Source organism: Astatotilapia calliptera, chromosome 7, assembly GCF_900246225.1.
Source record: "Astatotilapia calliptera chromosome 7, fAstCal1.2, whole genome shotgun sequence".
NCBI classification, from domain to species: Eukaryota; Metazoa; Chordata; class Actinopteri; order Cichliformes; family Cichlidae; genus Astatotilapia; species Astatotilapia calliptera.
In genome coordinates, this window is record NC_039308.1 from 1,807,895 (window position 1) to 1,831,079 (window position 23,185).

The 23,185-nt window shown below is 44.4% G+C and overlaps 1 protein-coding gene across 4 annotated transcripts in view; it reads left to right on the forward strand.

The window, feature by feature from the left end:
• immp2l (inner mitochondrial membrane peptidase subunit 2) overlaps window positions 1-23,185 on the forward strand; it is a 218,561-nt gene that overhangs the window by 176,824 nt on the left and 18,552 nt on the right. For all 4 annotated transcript variants that reach the window (XM_026172424.1, XM_026172421.1, XM_026172423.1 and 1 more), the window contains exon 4: window positions 4,321-4,386. In XM_026172424.1, the coding sequence (XP_026028209.1) occupies window positions 4,321-4,386 (66 nt within the window). The remainder of the gene's footprint in view (window positions 1-4,320; window positions 4,387-23,185) is intronic.

Genomic DNA, 23,185 nt, shown 5'->3' on the forward strand with positions numbered 1-23,185 from the left:
AGATGGAACATGAACATGAGATTAATGTTTCCTGCTTTTCAACACTGCCACTTCTTTTGTTGGGGGGGTCAGGCAGAGGTTACTTGCAAAGTCGTGATGACCATCACAAAAGATCGGACTGGATGACGGCACCGCCTCTGTGAGGGGAAGCTGTAGCAGCAGCAGTAGTTTGATGTATAAAGTAAACTATGCAGTAGACTGGCCTATAACCACAGAGCGATGTGTGACCACGCTCTGCACAGGCGTGTGGACGTTAACCTGCCGCTGCGAGCCATGCTCTGACCACGCTCTGCATGTCGTCACCTATTTACCTCCACATTTGCTCTTGTTTCCCCTCAAAGAAGTGGTTCAGAGACCTAACTGTATTTCTGGCTACTCCTGCTGTTAAACTGGGTCTTTTTATTTAGTAAATTTTTATCTGTAAAAGAAGCTGTTTCTCTCTCAGTGGTCAGTGGTTGATGTATTGATCTTCTGGTGGTGTGATCACTTTGAATCAGACAGACTAGTTTCCTAGTCCTATTTTTATCATCTACTTTCTACAAAATGTTTTAGAGCTCCATACATGATTCACTCAGAAGTATTCATTCAGTGCAGCCACGATCTGACTCTGAGAAAGCTCTGCTCAGAATAACAACCGGGCTTCTCATTCTGAGTACTGATCCCATCCTCCCATCCATCCATCCACCCATCCATCCATCCATCCATCCATCCATCCTCCCATCCTCCCATCCATCCATCCATCCATCCATCCTCCCATCCTCCCATCCATCCATCCATCCTCCCATCCATCCACCCATCCATCCATCCATCCATCCATCCATCCATCCTCCCATCCTCCCATCCATCCATCCATCCATCCATCCATCCATCCATCCATCCATCCATCCTCCCATCCATCCATCCATCCATCCATCCATCCATCCATCCATCCATCCTCCCATCCATCCATCCATCCATCCATCCATCCATCCATCCATCCATCCTCCCATCCATCCATCCTCCCATCCATCCACCCATCCATCCATCCATCCATCCATCCATCCATCCATCCATCCATCCTCCCATCCATCCATCCACCCATCCATCCTCCCATCCATCCATCCATCCTCCCATCCATCCATCCATCCATCCATCCATCCACCCATCCATCCATCCTCCCATCCATCCATCCTCCCATCATCCATCCATCCATCCATCCTCCCATCCATCCATCCTCCCATCATCCATCCATCCATCCATCCATCCATCCTCCCATCCATCCATCCTCCCTCCCATCATCCATCCATCCATCCATCCATCCATCCTCCCATCCATCCATCCATCCTCCCATCCATCCTCCCATCATCCATCCATCCTCCCATCATCCATCCATCCATTAATCCATCCTCCCATCCATCCATCCTCCCATCATCCATCCATCCATCCTCCCATCCATCCATCCTCCCATCCATCCTCCCTCCCATCATCCATCCATCCATCCATCCTCCCATCCATCCATCCATCCTCCCTCCCATCATCCATCCATCCACCCATCCACCCATCCAAGCTCCTCCCAAATAACTGAATTTCTAACCATCTCTACAGAAGAGGCCAGCCACTCTTTGGAGGAAGCTCATTTCCGCCGACTGTATCTGTGATCCATCTAAGCTGCTTTCTCAGAGAGATGTATTGGACCTCAGCACAATGACACCTGCTGGTCTGAGTCTGGTCTTTTAGCTTAAAATGTTTTTGTGAACAAGTTCTTATGATATGGTAAAATAGAGAATTTTTATGATAAATCGATGAGATTGGGGAGTGGATCCTGCTAAACCAATCATTTGACATATTGCTTCATAGAAATGATACGACCTCCATACATGTCCAAAATGTTAGCATGTTTGCTGCCACGTCAAAATAAGTTGGTGAAATTGAGATTCTGAGGTTTTGTGCATGATTCTGGTTTAACACCATGGATGTGGGCACTGGGAAGGTGCCTCCTCTTCAGAGACTGAATGTGTCCTCTGTTTCCCGACAGAATTAACATCACCACCTCTGCGGCTTATTTTTCTGTTTCATGTTGGTGACTTTGTACCAGAAGTCTCTAAATACGTTCTTGATCAAATGCTTTTTAAAACATCAAACAAAGACACGTGTGTTTAATTACTCACCTGCCATAACCTAAATCAGCGGTCCCCAACCCCCGGGCCTCGGACCGGTACCAGTCTGTGAGTCGTTTGGTACCGGGCCGCGAGAGTTGAGGCTCAGGTGTGAAATTTTTGGTTTTCAGGGTTTTTATCGGTTTCTAGCGTTATTTTATTATTGTTTTTATCATTAACTCGGATTGCATCCATCCTTCGCCCCCAGGCACCTCCTCCAGCTCAACCAGGATGGGATTTTAGACACTTTGTGTAAAGTTGAGACAGGTGGCATGTCTCACAAAGTGGCATCATTTCAAGCCCTGGGGTGATAGCTTTCCTGGTTTTCCAGATTTACTTAAATTTTGACAGATTTGCAACTCAGATCTTTAGTCACACCCGCGTGCACTTTTTGAACAAATCATAAAATAACATATACGGTGGGGCAAAAAAGTATTTAGTCAGCCACCGATTGTGCAAGTTCCCCCACCTAAAATGATGACAGAGGTCAGTAATTTGCACCAGAGGTACACTTCAACTGTGAGAGACAGAATGTGAAAAAAACATCCATGAATTCACATGGGAGGATTTGTAAATAATTTCTTCGTAAATTAGGGTGGAAAATAAGTATTTGGTCACCTCAAACAAGGAAAATCTCTGGCTCTCACAGACCTGTAACGTCTTCTGTAAGAAGCTTTTCTGTCCCCCACTCGTTACCTGTATGAATGGCACCTGTTTGAACTCATCATCTGTATAAAAGACACCTGTCCACAGCCCCAAACAGTCAGACTCCAAACTCCGCCATGGCCAAGACCAAAGAGCTTTCGAAGGACACCAGGAAAAGTATTGTAGACCTGCACCAGACTGGGAAGAGTGAATCTACAATAGGCAAGCAGCTTGGTGTGAAAAAATCAACTGTGGGAGCAATCATCAGAAAATGGAAGACATACAAGACCACTGATAATCTCCCTCGATCTGGGGCTCCACGCAAGATCTCATCCCGTGGGGTCAAAATGATCATGAGAACGGTGAGCAAAGATCCCAGAACCACACGGGGGGACCTGGTGAATGACCTGCAGAGAGCTGGGACCAAAGTAACAAAGGTCACCATCAGTAACACACTACAACGGCAGGGAATCAAATCCCGCAGTGCCAGACGTGTTCCGCTGCTGAAGCCAGTGCATGTCCAGGCCCGTCTGAAGTTTGCCAGAGAGCACATGGATGATACAGCAGAGGATTGGGAGAATGTCATGTGGTCAGATGAAACCAAAGTAGAACTTTTTGGTAGAAACTCAACTCATCGTGTTTGGAGGAAGAAGAATACTGAGTTGCATCCCAAGAACACCATACCTACTGTGAAGCATGGGGGTGGAAACATCATGCTATGGGGCTGTTTTTCTGCCAAGGGGACAGGACGACTGATCCGTGTTAAGGACAGAATGAATGGGGCCATGTATCGTGAGATTTTGAGCCAAAACCTCCTTCCATCAGTGAGAACTTTGAAGATGAAACGAGGCTGGGTCTTCCAACATGACAATGATCCAAAACACACCGCCCGGGCAACAAAGGAGTGGCTCCGTAAGAAGCATTTGAAAGTCCTGGAGTGGCCTAGCCAGTCTCCAGACCTCAACCCCATAGAAAATCTGTGGCGGGAGTTGAAAGTCCGTGTTGCTCGGCGACAGCCCCAAAACATCACTGCTCTCGAGAAGATCTGCATGGAGGAATGGGCCAAAATACCAGCTACTGTGTGTGCAAACCTGGTAAAGACCTATAGTAAACGTTTGACCTCTGTTATTGCCAACAAAGGTTATGTTACAAAGTATTGAGTTGTATTTTTGTTATTGACCAAATACTTATTTTCCACCCTGATTTACCAATAAATTCAGTACAAATCCTACCATGTGGATTCATGGATTTTTTTTTCACATTCTGTCTCTCACAGTTGAAGTGTACCTCTGGTGCAAATTACTGACCTCTGTCATCATTTTAAGTGGGGGAACTTGCACAATCGGTGGCTGACTAAATACTTTTTTGCCCCACTGTATGATGACGTCAGGTAAAAAGATGCTGCAGCCTCAGACTTGATCTGAACAGAGCTGTTTCCACAGTTTACTACAACACGCTTGTAAGATTTTAATGTGGCTGTTTTCCTGTTTGGGTTTTATGCTTATTGCCTTTAATGTATTTATATTTATTGCTCCCTCAGGTCCCCGAGGAATCCAAAGCAGAAGATCATCAAACGGGTCATTGGCCTGGAGGGAGACTTCATCAGGTAGGAAGAAGCTTCTTTTTTCTTTGCTGAAAATCCAACCGAGGCGTCGCAATTACAGCAGCAGCTACAGCGTTTCACATCAGATCTGTGCTGCGAGGGAGCGAACGTGTCGCCGCATCGTGCTGCAGTCGAGACATTCGCTTCACCAGACGAACTTCTAATCAGAGCAGCTGGCATCACCTCATGGTGAAAATAAATCACTAGCGTGTTCTCACGTGAGCACAAACTCTTCACTACATTTAGAAACAGACTTTTGTTGTCACCATATTTTTAGTCTTTATGATGACGGGACACGTCCTTCCTGCCAGTCTGAGACTCTCAGACTCTGATTATCTGCAGGTGGTCTACGCGTTGTAATTAAACGGACGTAACAGTAACGTTCCTCTATTTGAATAACTGTCACCTTTAGGTGTGTCTCTCTTTATGTGGGACTGCATAACATTTTAATGTCTTATCCTTCTGTCACACACACTGAGACAGTATCCCGTATTTCGATCGGCTCTTGTTTACAAAATAGTCTAATTAAAAAAGGTATTTAATCAGAGAGTGAAACATCTTTTTGCTAATCACTTTAACTCAGTGGAAAAACAGCATGCAGTGAAGGAGCAGAAGCCGTATCTTTACTGCCAGACACCCATCTGTTAGCCCACGGACAAAGCTGCTGAGAGTGAACTTCTTTGGGGAGGAGCAGGAGTGGACGCTGGGATGTCCAGCTGTGGCGAGGCCCACACAAAGCTTAAAGATACAGAGCATGCTCCTGCAAGGTAACCGCCGGAGATGGCAGGAGGCCCAGATAACAAACACAGGGCATAACCTAAAACTGGGAAGATCCACATGGGAGTCACAGGGTTGATACCTAAGGTAGACTAGGTCACTGATAGATAGAAAACAGTCCACTAACCAGTAATAAACAGGCTTCCTCCGTAGTGTCCAAGTGAAGTGTCTCTAAATGGTCCAGATAAAGGTAACAAAAACACCATGAAAGATAAAAGAATAATTATCAAAAAAAGAACAAAATCCTTCTGACCAGCCAATGATGGCACCTCCCCTTCTCCGAAACACCATGTACCCCCCAGTGTGCCACCCCCAGAGGACCCGTCTTTTATTTCTGTTCATATTTTCATTTTCATTCATTCATTTCTTTTCTCTCTTTCCCTCCTCCTCCTCCTTCCTCTCAGTATTATTTTAGTTATTCTCAGTGTTAGTAGAAGTAGTTCAATTCAATTCAGTTTATTTACACAGCGCCAAATCACAACAGCAGTCGCCTCAAGGTGCTTTATATTGTGAGGTAGATCCTACAATAATACATACAGAGAAAAACCCAACAATCATATGACCCCCTATGAGCAAGCACTTTGGCGACAGTGGGAAGGAAAAACTCCCTTTTAACAGGAAGAAACCTCCGGCAGAACCAGGCTCAGGGAGGGGCGGGGCCATCTGCTGTGATTGGTTGGGGTGAGAGAAGGAAGACAGAAGGAAGAAGCACCCTCACAAGTGTACGGTGTGAGGCTGGCCCATAGCGTGCCTCACCTCTTGTCTTATGAGAGCTGGGATAGGCTTGGATAAGCTCTTAAGAAAGTGGAAGTAAAAGGAAAGACAACAACATGAGGGTTGGTCCTTCAAAATAAAACAGGAAGTAAATCAAAGTTGGAGAACACAGGAGGCAAAAGAATAAATAAAATCCAAGAATGTGTGTTTAACCACACAAAGGACGAGTAAAGACCAAGGAAAATGGAAACAGAAGCAGATAACAGACAAACCATCACAAAGAGAGGTCGGCGATCCTGATCTGATCACCTTGGTGTTGGAGGAACTAACTTTTCCATCACCTGCTAACACAGCTGAAACTGTAAGACCACACTTTAAGAAAAAAGGTTTAAAATGTGTGTCGCGTGCTTCATGTGTTCCTGCCATAACATCAGAGTTGCATTCATTTCTCAGAAATTAAAAACAGCTGTGGGGAATCACAGGAGGTGGAAATTTTAATTGTTTTTGCAGTTTTCACCGACTTTTCCCTGATAACTCCTAGTTTAATGAAAAATGTAGGCAGACGCGAACTTGCCATTAATTTCATAACCGCTTCATTCTCATCTCTTTTCGTCGCCTCCAACTGAATAATGAAAACAAGCGAAATAAACGAATGTGCCAGCGTTCGTCAGATTCAGCCCAACTTAATGAGTCAGGGGTTACTGAGTGACATTTACAACAACTGAATGTGTCGCAATAACTCACAGAAAACATGGAAAAGTGTCTGAAAAGCTCTTATGAGTGGTATAAATCAGCACACGACTACGCCCCTTAAAACATGACTTTTTCCTGCTTTTTGTGATGATTAAAAGTGAAATAATACAGAGAGACATTTAAGCCATAAATTAAATTATTTATGTTTGCAGTCAAAGACTTTCTTCTAATTCTGTGATGTTTTTGCACATATATTTACCTCCACAGGAACGGTTTTCTATATTTCAACATAAATCACCTCAAACTAAAAAGTTGTGAATTTCATATTGATGATAAAAGTTTTGCAAGGTGCTTTATGTAATATTTGAGACACTCCAACATGAGGAAGAACTGGGTCCGGCTCAAGCAAGGGCAGAAGGACGCGAAATAAGGAACCTCGACTGGAGTTTGGGGGGAAAGAGAGGAAGGAGGAGCATGGAGAGACCACAAAGAACAAACACGATGCAAGATGGCAATAACATACAGTCTGTTTGTGATAGTACAACAATTAATGGATATTGTTCACCAAAAATTGCAAGTCTGTTGCCATCTGTGGAAAATCTATTATTGTCTACATCAGAAAGGCACAGTAAAAATTCAGAATCAAGCCAGAACATCATAGATTGTAGCTTTGAAACTCAAACTCAGAACTTCCTCCACAAATCATCATGTCGTAGCTGCAGAATCGGATTTAACTGAAATATGATATAGATGCTCAGCAACATTGCTGTTAGATAGCAACATAACCATACCATACTGGAATACAACCAGTTGCCAATAACTGGATCGAGTTCCACAGACTGACTCAGATTGATTGCAACCTGCTGGAAATCTGAGTTTATGAGTTAGACAGCAGTAAATTGCAATCCTTTGCCAAAATGCTACGTCCAGGTGAGCAGAATCAACTTTTGGGGGGATTTGAAGCCTAATCTTGAAAGTAGAGATAGTGTCTGTCTCCTGAATCCAAACTGGAAGCTGGTTCCACAGAAGAGGGGCCTGAAAACTGAAGGCTCTGCCTCCCATTCTACTTTTAAATACTCTAGGAACAACAAGTAGGCCTGCAGAGCGAGAGCGAAGTGCTCTAATAGGGTGATATGGTACTACAAGGTCATTTAGGTATGATCATTGAATACTGTGTGAAAAGGATTCTTGATTTCATAGGGAGCCAGTGAAGAGAAGCTAACAGCCAATCAATACTGAAAGTAACACCTGTGTGAACCAAAGACAGGCTGAAATTTAAGACATTAGACTTGCTCGTTAATTCCACTGATGCTTGAATCTTCCCCCGGTTTGCCTCATGTGTAGTTGTTAGGGGCATGAACCCTGGACTTCAGTGAGACATCTTGCCTCTGGGTCTACAGAAAACTAAATACAAGAATAGAAAAATTAAAAGGAGGAAAAAAGTAGAATCAGAATCATGTGATGAATGAATCTTTGGTTTTTTTTGCTATTTATAGAAAACTTGAAAGGCTTCTAACACTTTATCCTGAACATCTCGTTCTCACGTTAGAGTTTCCTTCACATTTTTAAACATCCTGAACAAGCAGAGTCTCCAATCATCACTACTGTTGATAGAAAACACCTGCTCCTCCTCCTGGTGCAGCTTTTGTAAGTAAGTAAAGTAAGTAAAATTTTATTTATATAGCACATTTCTAGATAGACATCACAAAGTGCTTTACAGATATAACAGATTAAAAGACAAAAAACAAACAAAGTTAACAAAAAGCAATTTTAAAAAGATAAGTTTTTAGCTGTTTTTTAAAAGTAATCAATGAATCAACGGATCGTAGGTCCTGAGGAAGGGAGTTCCAAAGTCGAGCGGCCACAGTAGCACAAGCTCTATCACCCCTAGTTTTCAGTCTCGTATACTGAATGACAAGTAGGCCCTGACTACTCGACCTCAGAGACCTACTAGGGGCATAGGGCTGCAAAAGTTCAATAATATATGGTGGTGCTTGTTGTTGAAGAGCCTTAAAAGTTAAAACCAAAATCTTAAAATGGACTCTAAATTCGACAGGAAGCCAATGTAACTGCATGAGCAACGGTGTTATATGTGAATATTTAGAAACTTTCGTCAAAAGTCTTGCTGCAGCATTCTGAACGATCTGCAGACGCTCCAAGGAACCTTTGTTTAAACAAGTAAACAGGAAATTACAATAGTCCAGTCGTGATGAAATAAAAGCATGAATAACAATCTCGAGTTCGGTATAGGATATTATAGAGCTCAATTTAGAGATATTTCTTAAATGATAAAAGCAGGACCGAACAAGAGATTTAACATGACTATCTAACGTAAGAGCAGGATCAAGGATAATCCCTAAGTTCCTGACAGATGGTTTTACAAACGCTGAAAGAGGACCAAGAGCATTTATTATACTGGGTCTATGTCTATCTGGGGCACATAAGAGGACTTCGGTTTTATTTTCATTTAGTTGGAGGAAGTTTTCAGCCATCCAGCCTTTAATGGTTTCCAAGCACACATTTAAAAGCCGCAGCTTAGAAACCTCCTCCGGCTTAAAAGATATATAGAGTTGGATATCGTCCGCATAACAATGGTAACAAATATCCTCAAAAGGGCTCAAAATGTGCTGAAGAGGGAGTAAATAAACTAAAAACAGTAATGGCCCCAGCACAGAGCCTTGTGGCACACCAAAAGACAGAGATGCAGAAGATGATCTATACTTAGAAACTGCCACAGAGGAAAATCGGTCAGAGAGATACGAGGAGAACCATTTCAATGCAGTCCCAGAGACACCGACCCAGTATTTCAACCTGTTAAGTAAAATAAAATGGTCAACAGTATCAAAGGCCGCCGTAAGATCCAACATTAAGAGAACAGAACAATTACCTGCATCACTTTGTAACAGAATATCATTAGAAACTCTAAGAAGGGCTGTTTCGGTGGAATGGACTTTACGAAAGCCCGACTGAAATTTGTCGAAAATACTATAATTATCTAAGACTGCTGTAAGCTGCTTAGCCACGATCTTCTCTAAAATCTTAGCGATTACCGGAATTTTTGAAATTGGTCTATAATTGCTAGGGAGAGATGGGTCCAGCATAGGCTTTTTTAACAAAGGATGAATAACAGCAGTTTTAAAATAAGCAGGGACTATGCCTGAAGCCAAAGAGGTGTTAATTATAGTAAGAATGCAAGGACCAGTAGAGTAAAAGACATTTTTGAATAGTGATGCAGGTAACACATCAAGAGAGCAAGAGGATAATTTTGTTGCACTAACTATTTTTCCAACTCTGGTAGTGAAACAGGTGAAAAACCTTCTAAAACAACAGGCCGAGCTGGCGTGGGAACAGACAGCGCAGACGCTGAAAAAGACAAGTTTTTCCTTATGTTGCTAATTTTTTTCTAAAAAGAAATCAAGAAAAGTTTCACAATCTTCAACAGAGGAGATAATGGCGGCAGGTGGAGCAGGAGTAATAATATTAGTAATAGTATCAAATAAAACTTTAGGATTACCTCTGCTCTTTGCAACCAACTGAGAAAAGTAAGCAGCCCTCGCAACTCTAATAGCATTGTTAAAGGAGGCTAAAAGATCCTTTAAATAGAGGAGATGAACATTTAAGTGCGTTTTCCTCCATAACCGCTCGGCTTTACGACAATTTCGTTTTATAAGACGAATGTTGTCATTTAACCAGGGTACAGACTTAGAAACAAGCACAGGTCTCATTTTAATCGGACAGATTTCATCTAAGATCGAAAGACAATGATAATTGAATAGATCTATAGAAAAATCAACATCGTTTTGTGGGGATAATGTTAAATTAAAAGCATCAGAGAACTTCTGTGCTGTGGAGGGGTTTATAGCACGGGAAATGACTGTCCGATGAACAGGAGACATAGGCTCGCAAAAAGACATATTAAAAAAGACACAATAATGGTCAGAGATAAAAATGTCCTTAGAACAAATAAAATCAATATTCAGACCCAAAGAAAAGACAAGGTCCAGTGTATGGCCTTTGTTGTGTGTGGGGCCAGATACATGTTGGATAAAATGAATTCATAATGCTGGTAAAACCCCTAGCAAAGGGTTCGGACTCATCATCGACATGTATATTAAAATCTCCCACAAGAAGCAATTTAGACAATCTCATAGTAGAGGACAGAAAATCACTAAACTCAGCTAAGAACGAGCTGTTTGGGCCAGGAGGGCGATAAACCAGTGCACAGTGAAAAGGATCCTTCTTTCCGATTTTGATGAGCTGCAGCTCAAAAGACAGAAAGTGTCCAACTTTCACTGGATGGCAGTCTAAACGGCTCCGATATGCCACCGCGAGGCCTCCTCCACGACCAGATCCTCGAGGCTGGCTAATGACAGAGAAGCCGTTTGGGCACATTTCAATAGTAGACGAATAATCCGAACCCCGTTGCCAGGTCTCAGTCAAAAACAGGAAGTCCAGATTTTTAGAAACAATAAAATCGTTAAGCACAAACGATTTATTCGCCAAAGATCGGGCATTAAAGAGCGCCATAGACAGCGGGGTGAAAACATTGTTGTTGGTAGAAGCTCGAGTTTCTCGAGCTAAAGGGCGTAAATTCCCGAGATCAGAGCCTTCATGTTCATATATTCCACTCACCGAGGGGATAAAAAACCAGTCAGCAGAAGAGTTTGGATGAACCCTTCTGAGATAACACGACCTCGGAGAGCCAGGCCCCCTCTATCCAAGTGGGGCCTTGGGAGACGGGTTCCTCTCCATATAGCTGTCATGTGCATAGGCAACAGAAAACGCCCAACATCGCTTTCTAATCAGCCCCCGCCGCCAAAGGAGCCTAAACTTCACCTGGCTGCCTGATCTCTTTCCTCTTCTTCTCCGTAGTCTACGGGGAACGCTGAAAGCGCTGGCCGAAGATTCAGTCACAGGCAGAGGGTGGAAGGTACCAGAGGAATGCGGGAAAAAGTGTGGAGAATGGAAAGTCCCACAAAAGGAAGAGGAAAAAACATCTTTGGCCGTCATTGACGAACGGATGGATAATAGCGTCAGACGGTCGTAGACCAATGCAGCCAGAACATCATTAAAACAGTTAAAAAACAGCAGAGTAGAGAGAAAAAACACAACAATAGAGCGAAAACGGCTACACCCGACAGCGGCAAAGCCAAACACAGGCGCCATCATGCTGGAGGTGATGGCCGGAGAAGACCATGTGGCCTGACAGAAGTGGACTGAAACTGACTTTACTCCTACACAGCACCCATGCTATCTTGCATAGATGGAGCGCTTTAGGTTGAAGTTGTAAAATGTTGCTTTTTTTGTTTCTTTCTTTGTTTTTTGTTGCCTTTTGCTGTCATCATTTCTTTTGCTGTCAAGAACATCATCTCTGTAGTGTACGCGTTTTTGCTCCTCTGTCAGTCCCAGAAGACACCAACGTCTCTGCGATGACACTTTCAGACTGACTCACAAAAGATCAGGTCCATCCTGTCGCTGTGGCGGGTGTTTGATGGACAGGAGAGGGGATAACTGTGGATGTCTGTGACATTGTTGATTCATCAACCTCGGGCTTCAGATGAAGAATCAAAGTGTTTATACATTAAAACTGATTTTTGTCAGTTGTCATCAGAACTCTTTGTCTCCCAGAAAAGCATAAAGTCCAGAGCCGGCTGCTCCTCCTTTGTCTGTTTGGTTTCATCCAGTTTGCTCCTCTCTGCCCTCCGTTACTTCCTGAAACTCTGAAAGTCTTTATAAAAATCCTCACCCATTTCAGAGTTTTCCTGACTTTGTCGGCTCTAAATCTTTTCTTCATGGAGTATTTTCCACCATTCCAGGATCTCTTCCTGTTTTGTTTTCTCCAGACTTTTTGGCCTCAGTATTTCTCTCCACCGTCTTCATTGAATATTCGCTCTCATCAGCCACCTGCCTTACATCAGCTCAATCTTCAGCCTCTGAGTTTCCAGGATATATTTTTTAATGCATGAAATTGCTTTACGTAGTGGACGTGAAGCGATACGTTCATATATTCACCAGCTTATTGTCAGACACACTTTATCTGACACCATTTGTGGAGGCCAGTTGCACCCTCTGTTTGACCACTCGTTTGACGATGGCCTGTGGTCACACAGCTGCGTGCCTCAGCTGTGTTTGAACAGCCAGGCTTGCTATTCAAAGAAGTTATCACAACCGGAAAAAACGATGCCCTGAAACTGTGAGAAAATGAACCAAGCGGATAACAAGAAAAAACCCTTCTGGCATGAGTGTTGCGTTGGTGTTAAAACGGCGGGCGCCACGGTTCGTGCAGTTCGTGGTTAAGACACCTCAGGAAGTGACGGGAACACGGGAGTTCTGACACTCGGGGACAAACTCATGGTGCACGACCCTGTGAATGTGGACTACGAGCACTCTCGCTGCCTGATACTCGGATGCTGCAGACTCTTCCACTAAGCTTGTGAGCCGTAGCTTTCATCAGCAGCGATTTAAAGGAGAATCATCCAGGTGATCGAAGTCTAAGGAGCTTGGAAAGAAAAGTGTGCAGATGTGTTTCTTAACAAGCTCCTTACACACAGATTCAAACTGAGCAGCATTTCAGCTTTTTTATACATCAGATCACAGGATCAACCCTTTTTTTAAAGTTTTTCAAGCATCCTTCAGCTTTTACGCATTTATCCAGCCATGTGCACACCGGCTGAAGGCTGCGTCATTCCACCAGTGTGTTTCTAGTTCCCAGGTTGTAAATTTCTTCTGGATTCTTGTCAGCCTAGCAAAGTCAAACCAGAGAAAAACCAGAACTTTGATTGATTGATTGATTTCTGGAGAAATTTGTTCTTTCTTCTTTTTCTCCATCCATCCATCTTCTTCTACTTCCTTAATTCAGGGTCGTGGGGGCTGGAGCCTATCAGCTTGCGCCCTGGACAGGTCGCCAGTCTGTTGCAGGGTTTCCTCTCCCATTAACCGTCTCACATTATGATTCATGGGTAGACACACTACTCACCAACACTTTGTACACTGTTTAACTTTTTAAACTGCGTCATTCAGGTATGTGGCTGGTATGTGAGGCTGTTTCACGGCCTGCTGGACCTTTACTTCCCATCGTTCACCTCCTCTCTTTTACATTTCGAGCCTCAATGTTCAACATTTTCTTTTCTTTTCTTTTTCTTTAGATTAAAGTGTTTGTCTACAAGATGCATCACTTTATTGCATTGACTATAAAGCGGCTCCCGCTGATAATGGGAGCAGAATTGTTGGCATCATGTGTTGTGCTGCATTTACCAGGAGGCTGAACGCATTAGAGAAAAGGATTTTGGTGCAGCACACCATGAAACTAACATGTCAGAGTGCTGAGAGCAGTGTCGAGCTTTTTTTTCTCTTTCTTGCCTCAAACTGAAACTAGTCGTGTACAGCAAGGACCCAACACGCAGATGGGATCACAGCAAAGGCTTACCAGAAACTCGTGTGATGCCAGTCGACTCGAGCATGTACACACATCAGATAAACAGTGGAGGCTTACGAGTCTCGAACAGCTCTGCAAAATTAAAATGTGGAAAGATGTACGAGTCAGTTGGATCATTTATAAATCCGAGCCTGTGATACGTAAAATGTCAGGTTGGAGTTTAAACTTCCTCTTAGTGCTCGTGGTTCTTTACACCTCAGGTACTCCCAGCCCAAGCAGCCATCACGTTACGTAGTGCAGTAAAACCCAGTCTCCCTCACAGGGTTGCTTCATGTCATTGAGATTTGCAGCATTTATTCATGCACGGCTCTCTGAGCTCTGCAGCAGCTCGATTCTTTCCTTTTTCAGCCGTTCTGTTGATGACCCGCTTTGGTCCAAGCTTCAGCTGTGGGACTGACGGGTTGGAGGAAACCTTTTGGTGCATTATGGACACAAATCTGCTATTTAAATCAGATCGAATTGTCCTGATGCTACATTAAGTCTTGAAATTGCACCACTGAACCAATGTAAAGAACACGTGAAAGTTAGGCTGCAGATTGCTATTTATATATTCTTGTATGAGTGCACTGTGTGTGTGTGTGTGTGTGTGTGTGTGTGTGTGTGTGTGTGTGTGTGTGTGTGTGTGTGTGTGTGTGTGTGTGTGTGTGTGTGTGTGTGTGAGAGAGACTGAGTCATGCTCTTTTTCCTGGATATCCTTCAGGAGGAAGTGGGAGCTGTTCTCAGCCCTGTTACGCAGCGTTCTCGTGAGGAAATGAGCTCCACAGTTCAGTTAATGAGACACAGCAGGGGAACAGAGCAGCCCCGGCTACTGGCTCTAATACAGCAACTTCCTAAACATCACCGTCTGAACGTTAGACGGCCTTTTATTTATTACCGAGAGCATCGTGTCCCCAGACATTCTCTGTGGCCATTAGCATCACTGTCTTTATTTTTAACCTGTAAATTCAAAGAAAAGAAACTTTGGCAAACTCTCAAATCATGAAACCTTTGGCTGAGTTTATTTTCATCGACATAGGGACATGACACCGACTTGGACTGGTTTTGACAGCCCATAGTAACCATACTATGGAAAGTCTACTACCTCGTGAAGCAAATCTTCTTGGGATTGACCAGCCTTGTTTGGAGCTGTCTCATGCAGTGTAAATGGACTAGCTCTTCTACAGCACTTTTATACCCTACAGGCTTACAATTAAGAACTGACAGACATAAGAAGTTTGAAGGACTGCTAGAGGCCAACATATTCGCTTCTGATGCAGTTTAAGCAACAAAATTTCTTGGTCAGGTTTGCCCAACAAAGATATGTGGTTCAAACCGTGTGGTTTAGGCAGCAAAGGCATTAAAAGCATTAAAACCGCCTGTTAGATTGAGCTGGTTTGGTTTAAACCACAGCTGGGCTTCAGTCTTACGTGGGTTCATTATTATTTACTCTTAGCTGCTTTTTATTGTGTTTTCACCAACTGTGGGTTGGGTCTGATTAGAAATGGGCCTTTCTTATAAGCTTTGTCACACGATAAAAACCGCTGCCATGCTGTTATTAATTACACCTTTAATTTTTTTTCTTATGCCATGAAGTCTTTCAATAAAAACTGCAGTTACACTGAGTCAGTGCACAAACAGTTGGAGCAGTTTCCTCCTCTTGATGATTCACTGCTGAATTATCTTTAAAGTTTATGTCTTGAGACAGTTGGCCTATTCTTAGTTCTCCTTCAAATGGACTCGGTCAAATTTCCGCCCCCACGCCTGTCAATCACCTTGACGAGCTGTCATCTGCTCTGAAGCCGAGGCCAGCAGAGTCCATTAAGCCTCCACATTAGCTGAAGAATGAGACAAGCAATGCAATTAAACACCAACACTGCTCCACTGGGCTATTTTTTTCTGTCCTTCCTCTGATACTCGGAAAAGCAGCAGAGCCAATGGTAAATAGGTAAACAGCCCCCCCCCCCTTTTTTTCCCAATAAAAATGCACATAAAGATGTCTCATGGTCCCAGTAATGATAAGATTTTATGTCTCATTTTTATATTTCTTCATGTTTTTGCTTTGTCTTTGCACATCACAGTATTTTAGAGAAGGTTTGACCAAAGAGAGCTAAAATTACGCCCCAAAATGTGCTCGTATTACACCAATTTATCTGTTGTTTATTTAATTTTTTTACTGCTCACCTGGGCTCAGGTGCAGCAGCCTAAGCAGAGCAGCCCAGACTTGCCTCTTCCCAGTCACCTCCGCCAGCTTATCCACAGCAACACCGAGGCGTTACCAGGTCAGCCGAGAGACATAATCTGTCAAGTGTGTCCTGTGCCAACCCCAGGACCACCTCCTAACTCGACATGCCCAAACCACCACCAGAGCTGGCTCCTCTGTAGCATCTCTACTCTGAGTCTCTCCCAAATGATTGAACTCCTTGTTAAGATGTATGTGTCCTACTGCGCAAGTGTCCAGTGGGGGTGGGGCATGGCTACGCGCAGGCGGGAAAGGGGGTGGAGAAGTTTGGAGGGTCCGTTTTTTCTGTGGTTGTACAAAAGAAGGCGACCATTAAAGTTGGAGTTACTATGCCAGTTGTGTGATTATTGGAGTACCACTCCTCACCCCGTCTCTAAGGAGAGCCCAGCTACCCTTCAGAGGAAGCTGATTTGCGCCAATTCAATCTCTGTTGTAACTTTATCGCAGATTTTTGTTTGATAACAGCATTTTGGTTATTTTGTAAGTGATTTAAGTGTTAGCCACATGTTTAGTGAGAGCTGTTAATTATAGATTTAATTTTCTGCTAAAATTGAGCATTTAAAAGGTATTTCATTAGAAAACTGCGTTTCCCAGAATCCTTTGTGGTAGATGAAAGTTACTCAGGTTTTAGCTAGCAAGGAAAGTTTCGGGAAGCCATTATATGTTGCTCTGATGTCGAGCAGTTTATTTGTTGTACATTCCCCTTTTTGAAGCCTTATATAAAGACTCGTTTCTACAATTCGTGTCCGATCCATTTTTTGGCTAAGTGGATTCGCCACAATAATCTCGTTCTTTCGGTCAGAGCTGAGTTGAGCACAGGTGAGGGTGGGGACATAGATCAACCGCTAAATCAACAACTTTGCTTTCACTCTCAGCTCTCGTCAGCACAACAGCCCGGCACAGCTTACGTATCGTTGCAGCCACTTCACCAATCCATCTGTCGATTTCTCGCTCCCCACAAGACCCAGAGATGCCTAAACTCCTCCACCCAGAGTGGGCACTCCACCCATTTGCAGTTGAGAACCAGGCCTCAGACTTGGAGGTGCTAATTCTCATTCATGCCGCTTCACACTCAACTGCTACCCACTCCAGTGCGATCTAGAGGCCACCACCTGATGAAGCCAACAGAACCAACATTGAGGCAGTTAAACAGCTGCTTGGTCCCTGGAGTGAATGATTCACCCTGGGTCCCTAAAGGCTCTGGATGTTGTCGGCTGTCTTGGTTGACACGCCGCTACAACATTGCGTGGAGATCTGGGATGGTGGTTCCCATCTTTAAGAAGGGAGACCAGTTGGACCTTCCCAGATCCCCCTGTAGTGGGGGGATCCAAACGAGGGTTTATTTGATTTTAGATTTATTTTGGTTCAACTTTCAGCCCCTGTTAATTAAAGTAATCTTAAGAGGTTTGTTTATGGTTAATAATTATTTTATTATTTCTTTGAAGATGAGTTTTCTGCAGGTAGGGCAATGCTGAATTTTGAAAGTTCCTCCCCCAACATGATGGGAATTTATTATGGCTTTCTTATCTTTTGGAAAATTGCTGCAGGACTCCTCGATGAGAGCTTATAATGTGCTTGTGTTTCTTAATTTACTCCTGTTAAAGGACCATGGTATACCACTACTGATGATAACAGAGATATCGGTGTGAATGAGCCTCCTCCTGTTATTAAAATTAGAATTTCATGTCTGGTTTCTGAACACCAAGATCCAGATGGCCAAAATTGAAAAGCTGGAAAAGTCCACATTAAGTCGCCACCTAGAGTCAAGAAGTTTATGTTGTTCATGAGAAGAGAAGATCGGGTGGAGCATCGTAGCACCAAAGCTAATGAATTATTTACTTACCCCGATCACGAGCACGAGTATTGACTGAACAGAATGAGATCCATGGTGTTTAAAACATTTGAGGTGATTTGATAGGATAGGATGCCTCCTGTTTCAGCATAGGAAGAGATCAGGATACACATTTGATTGGATGGAAAAATAATGGCACTTAAACCTAAAATGTGGCATCTGCTTTAAAATGGACAGACAGCTATGAAGCATGTTACAAATGTAAAAGGTGGTCAGTAAAGTCTCATTTTTGAGCTTCTACTTCAGCATTTTGACCAACACCATGTTCGTGATTGGTTCTCTGTCAGAGTAAAGCCAATCTCACCATTCTGCACTTCCTGCAACAAGGACAGTGAGCATGGTGACTTTTAGTTGTAAATTTGCCCTTTAACCTCGAGTGTCTTCCAAACATATGAGGGTGTTGGTTGTTTGGTCCATAAAGGTTCATCTGCTGTTTAAACTGCTGAAGGACTCGTGAGCTTTCTATGTGCAAATGAAAGACTTCTTTCCCGTATGAAGACATTATTTAAGGTGTTATTGTGTGAATCGCTTGGTTGGAGCTGGAGCGACTCTTCATGTCAGTGCTTCCTGCTGGAAGGAGACCTTTAAAGCTTTAACAGACAAATAAACTTTATTGATGTGCTGCTATTAATTCAGATCCGCCGATTCTCCTGCAGCAGGCCACAGGTCGCACTTTGTGTGTCCTGACAGCACCAACGGGAGATTTACGAGCAGCGTGGGCTGTTCGGGGGCGAGTCTGTGAAGCTGTTGTTTCTATGTGGCGGGCGTTTCTGGGCTCAGCTGTGATTCATGCTGACCTGATAGGGTGGTACGGGCTGAGCGTCATCAGCGCCGCCTCTGATATGAAACCCATCACAGGCTGGTTAATTATTCATCCCATCACCAGCAGGTGACCTGTAATTTGCACAGAGGCGTCTGACTCCAACAGCTGCCAGGTTGAATCACATGACGATGGCGTGTTATGATACGTGAACGCGGCGGTACGATCTGCCACTTCCTCTCAGTGTCTGGCGCGCTGCTGCAGGGTCTCGCTATGGTGTTTGCTGGTTGCCAGGCTGGCGCGTGCTGCCTGTCAGAGCGCGGTCGCTTTCTGTGTCACAGTTAGCTGATGTGACCTGATGCATCATGTGGGTGCTGCATGTGTGATGTTACCATCTAGCAGTACTGTGCAGTACGACAGTTTGAGAAGTCTGCCAAAACCTTTGATCGATACTCTGATCATCACACGAGCTAAAGATCGTCCTCTTTTGTGTTTACGCTGATTCATTTTAATTCTTCGTCGACAGCTTTACTTTATTTGGTACATTAAACAGCCAATCACATGGCAGCAACCTCAAAGCAGATGGACTACAGCAGCAGAAGACCACACTGAGACCGCTGCTGTCGGCTAAGAACAGGAAACAGGAAACAGTTCACACGATCCCATAATGGAAACACGTTGCGTGCGAGCTTCAGATAGTAGGAGCAGAGTTTGGTTTAAACAGCATGAAAGCTTGGCTCCATCCTGCCCCTCGTCAACAGGTCAGGCTGCTGCTGGTGTGATGGTGTGGGGATATCTTCCTGGTACACACCGGGGCGCTCAGAACTCCACAGCCTACCCGAGTGTTGTTGCTGACCATGTGCATCCCTCCTCCTCCTTCTGATGGATAACACACCGCGCCGCAGACTATCTTGTGCATAGAACATAACGATGAGTTCCCTGTACCCACATTACTTCCACAGGCACAGATCTCAGTCCAGTAGAGCAGCGGTCCCCAACCCCTGGGCCAAAGACCGGTACTGGTCCGTGAGTTGTTTGGTACCGAGTTGAGGCTCGGGTGTGAAATTTTAGTTTTTCAGGGTTTTTATCGTTAACTCAGTTTCCCTGGGTCTTTTCCCGTGTGTTATGAATAAATCTTATAATAATCTCACCTTAAAGGTCGGTCCGTGAAAACATTGTTGGACATAAACCGGCAAAAAAGGTTGGTGACCGCTGCAGTAGAGCGCCTTTAAGATGTGATTTTATGAGAGATTTTCATTATCAGTGACTGTGTGACGTCATCACGGACCAAAATCTCTGAGGAATGCTTCCTTGTTGAATCTGCAACATCAAGAATTAAAGCAGCTCTGAAAGAGGAGAATCAACTGCAGAATGACAAAGGAGCTCAGCAACTTTGCTTTTATAATGAGAATGCAACGAGCTGAGAACTGCAGCGCAGACGAGTCACAGTCGTCGGTGCAGACGGACTCTGATAGGTCGAAATATGTTTGCAGTTATCAGCAAACCTTTGCCGGTCTGTCTGTGAGTAGAGACCGGTTCCAGCCAGCCAACCCGTGCTGTCACCTTGTAATCGGAAGTGGGCGCCCAGGTCGAGTACACCTGGGATAGGTCACCAGTGTATTGCAGTGCTAACAGAGAGAAACAACCATTTATGTTTACATAACATCTACAGTGAAGTTAGAATCGGTAAATATTCTGAAAGCACGTCTAATTATCAGTATTTATTTGTATGAAATATTGTTCAGAGCTGCATGAATTTAGCACCAGCTTTCAGAGTTCATATGTTTTTATCAGAAGTACTTCCAGAAAGAGCTAATCCTGTGTCTCTGGCAGCTTTAGTACTCGGTTTGATCTTTACACAGGACAGTTCAGGAATCCATACATGCTGAGACCCACCTGTAAATCTCTCAGTGCACATATTTCCATCCAATTATGCTGAGCCGTGTCTGTAGTGTCTGACAGCCGATGTCAGAAATCATAGAGCAGACACGCGGACTCGTTAGGAGGGAAAATTAGTGGAAAACTTTATTAGCACTGGAATTTCCCTGCATGAACAGATGGAGATGTAATGATCGTTATCGACGTGTCCGGTCCAAACACCTAATCATCTGAACTGGCCTTGAGGAGCGCAGGCAGCAGGTTTACCTGACCGTGTGGATCTCTCAGCAGCTGTCCACCTCGGCCTCATTAAACTCCTCCCAACCTCTGCTGTAACATCCATCAGCTGCTGTTAACACTGATGGAAGGAGGTGTGTGTGTGTCACAGTAAAAATGTGACTGTGTGTGAGTGGAACATCTCCCTCATCATCTTAGTGACGCACACCAGCCCTCTGTGGAGAAGAGCCGGTGAAAAATCCACTGCTGTGTTCACACAGTGATGATGAGGCAGTTTGTAGCATCTGGAAGCTCTTCGAGGCGTCTGTGGCGTCACTCTGCGCTCTTTTTGTCATTTCTCTGTGGATAAGTACATTTGGAGCGAGTGTGTCCTGTCCATCTCAGGTTAGTCTGGGGACACGCCGGAAGACTTCTGAAGCTCTGTTATTAAAAAAAACTAAGTGGATCACAGGCTTGTTGGAGCTGTGTGTGAGTCACAAAGCCAAAATATGAGATATTTTAGATGAGGATGAGATCATTTTGAGCATGAATGGACTCTGTGATCATGCTTTTCTCAAGCAGTTGTGTGATTGTTTGGTACATATGATTCTTTTCTGACTTTGTGTCTCAGTTACCAGGTAAATTGGACGGTCTGAGTCAGATCTCTTTATTTTGGGTGCCTGTTTTCTCTCTTCGAGTTTCCACCACTAAAACTTACTCCAGGAAACTTTGGAGCAACTCACTCCCACAGCAGGAACCAGGATGTCATGCTGGGTGGAGTTGTTCATTCTGTGAGATGAGGCAGTTACCCCACGAACACACTGGACACAGCTGCCTGTCCAGTAAGTGGTGCAGAGGGTGTCAGCATGATCCATGATGGATAACAGCTTGTTCAGCAACAGAAGTGTCCGGTTTGCAGCCAATCAAAGAGCCCGCCTTCCTCATCAGTTTGTTCAGTCTGTCGGTGTTACCAGCTCAGATGCCCCCCCTCCTTCCCCCCAGCAGACCACAGCAAGATATACCCCACAGACACAGTCATTCTCCACCACCCTAGGGTGCATGTCTGATTTTGACCTCAGGACTTCCAGGCCATACTCGGCACAGATGTTCCTGCTAGCATCTTGCACCCTGCTGTTTTGTGCTGGATTGTCTCTGGGGCATCTTTACACAGCCTGCACCTGGGGTCTTGCCTGGTGTGATAGACCCCAGCCTCTATGGATCTTGTGCTCAGAGCTTGTTCTTGTGCTGCCATGATTAGTGCCTCTGTGCTGTCTTTCAGTCCAGCTTTGTCCAGCCACTGGTAGGACTTCTGGATGTCAGCCACCTCTATCTGCCGGTGGTACATACCGTGCAGGGGCCTGTCCTTCCATGATGGCTCCTCTCCTTCCTCCTCTTTCTTGAGTTTCTGTTGTCTGAGGTATTCACTGAGCCCTCGGTCGGTTGTGGGCATCTTCCTGATGTACTCGTGGATGTTGTCTCATCTTCAACAGTGGTACTGACACTTATCAGTTCCCGGCCTCATTCCTTCCATTTATTATACAGTCTCAGGGTGCTGGGTCTGGGTTACAGCTTTCCTAGCGACCTCTTCATGGTTCCCATTTGCCTGCGGGATCCCCAGGTACTTGTATCTGTCCTCGATGTCTGCGATGTTGCCTTCTGGTAGTTTGAGCGCCTCGGTTTTGACTACTTTCCCTCTCTTTGTTATTATCCGACTACACGTCTCCAGTCTGAGTATCATTGCTGTATATCCTGCCGGTGTGGATGATGTGATGTCTCGCTCACTCTTGGCATACAGCTTGATGTCATCCATGTAGAGGAGGTGGCTGACAACTGCTCCACTCCGTAGTCTGAGGGGGTTCAGGCTTACGGAGAACGACAGTGGGGACAGGGCATCACCTTGGTAGATGATCCTCGGGGATCAGGACTGTCTGGTCTTCAGTTAGCACCCATTGATGAGACGTTAGTAGAAATGCTAGTAGATGAGAGACACCCAGAATGACCTGATGTCCCCCCCCCCCCCCCCTTGCTGTAGCATTTGTGTTGTACATTGTCGATCTCCAGCTCTGAGAGCAGTTCCTTCTTCTGAAAGTTGGAGCTACTTGTTGTCTAGCTGTCAGTCTGGATGCGGGGTATTGAAGATTCCACATCCTCTTCATGTAACCCCTTCATCACAAGCATGAATGTCAGGGTAACCTTGAGCTTTTATGATTTCTTTGAACTGTTCCAGTGTGGAAGGATTGCACAAGATTTACACCAGAT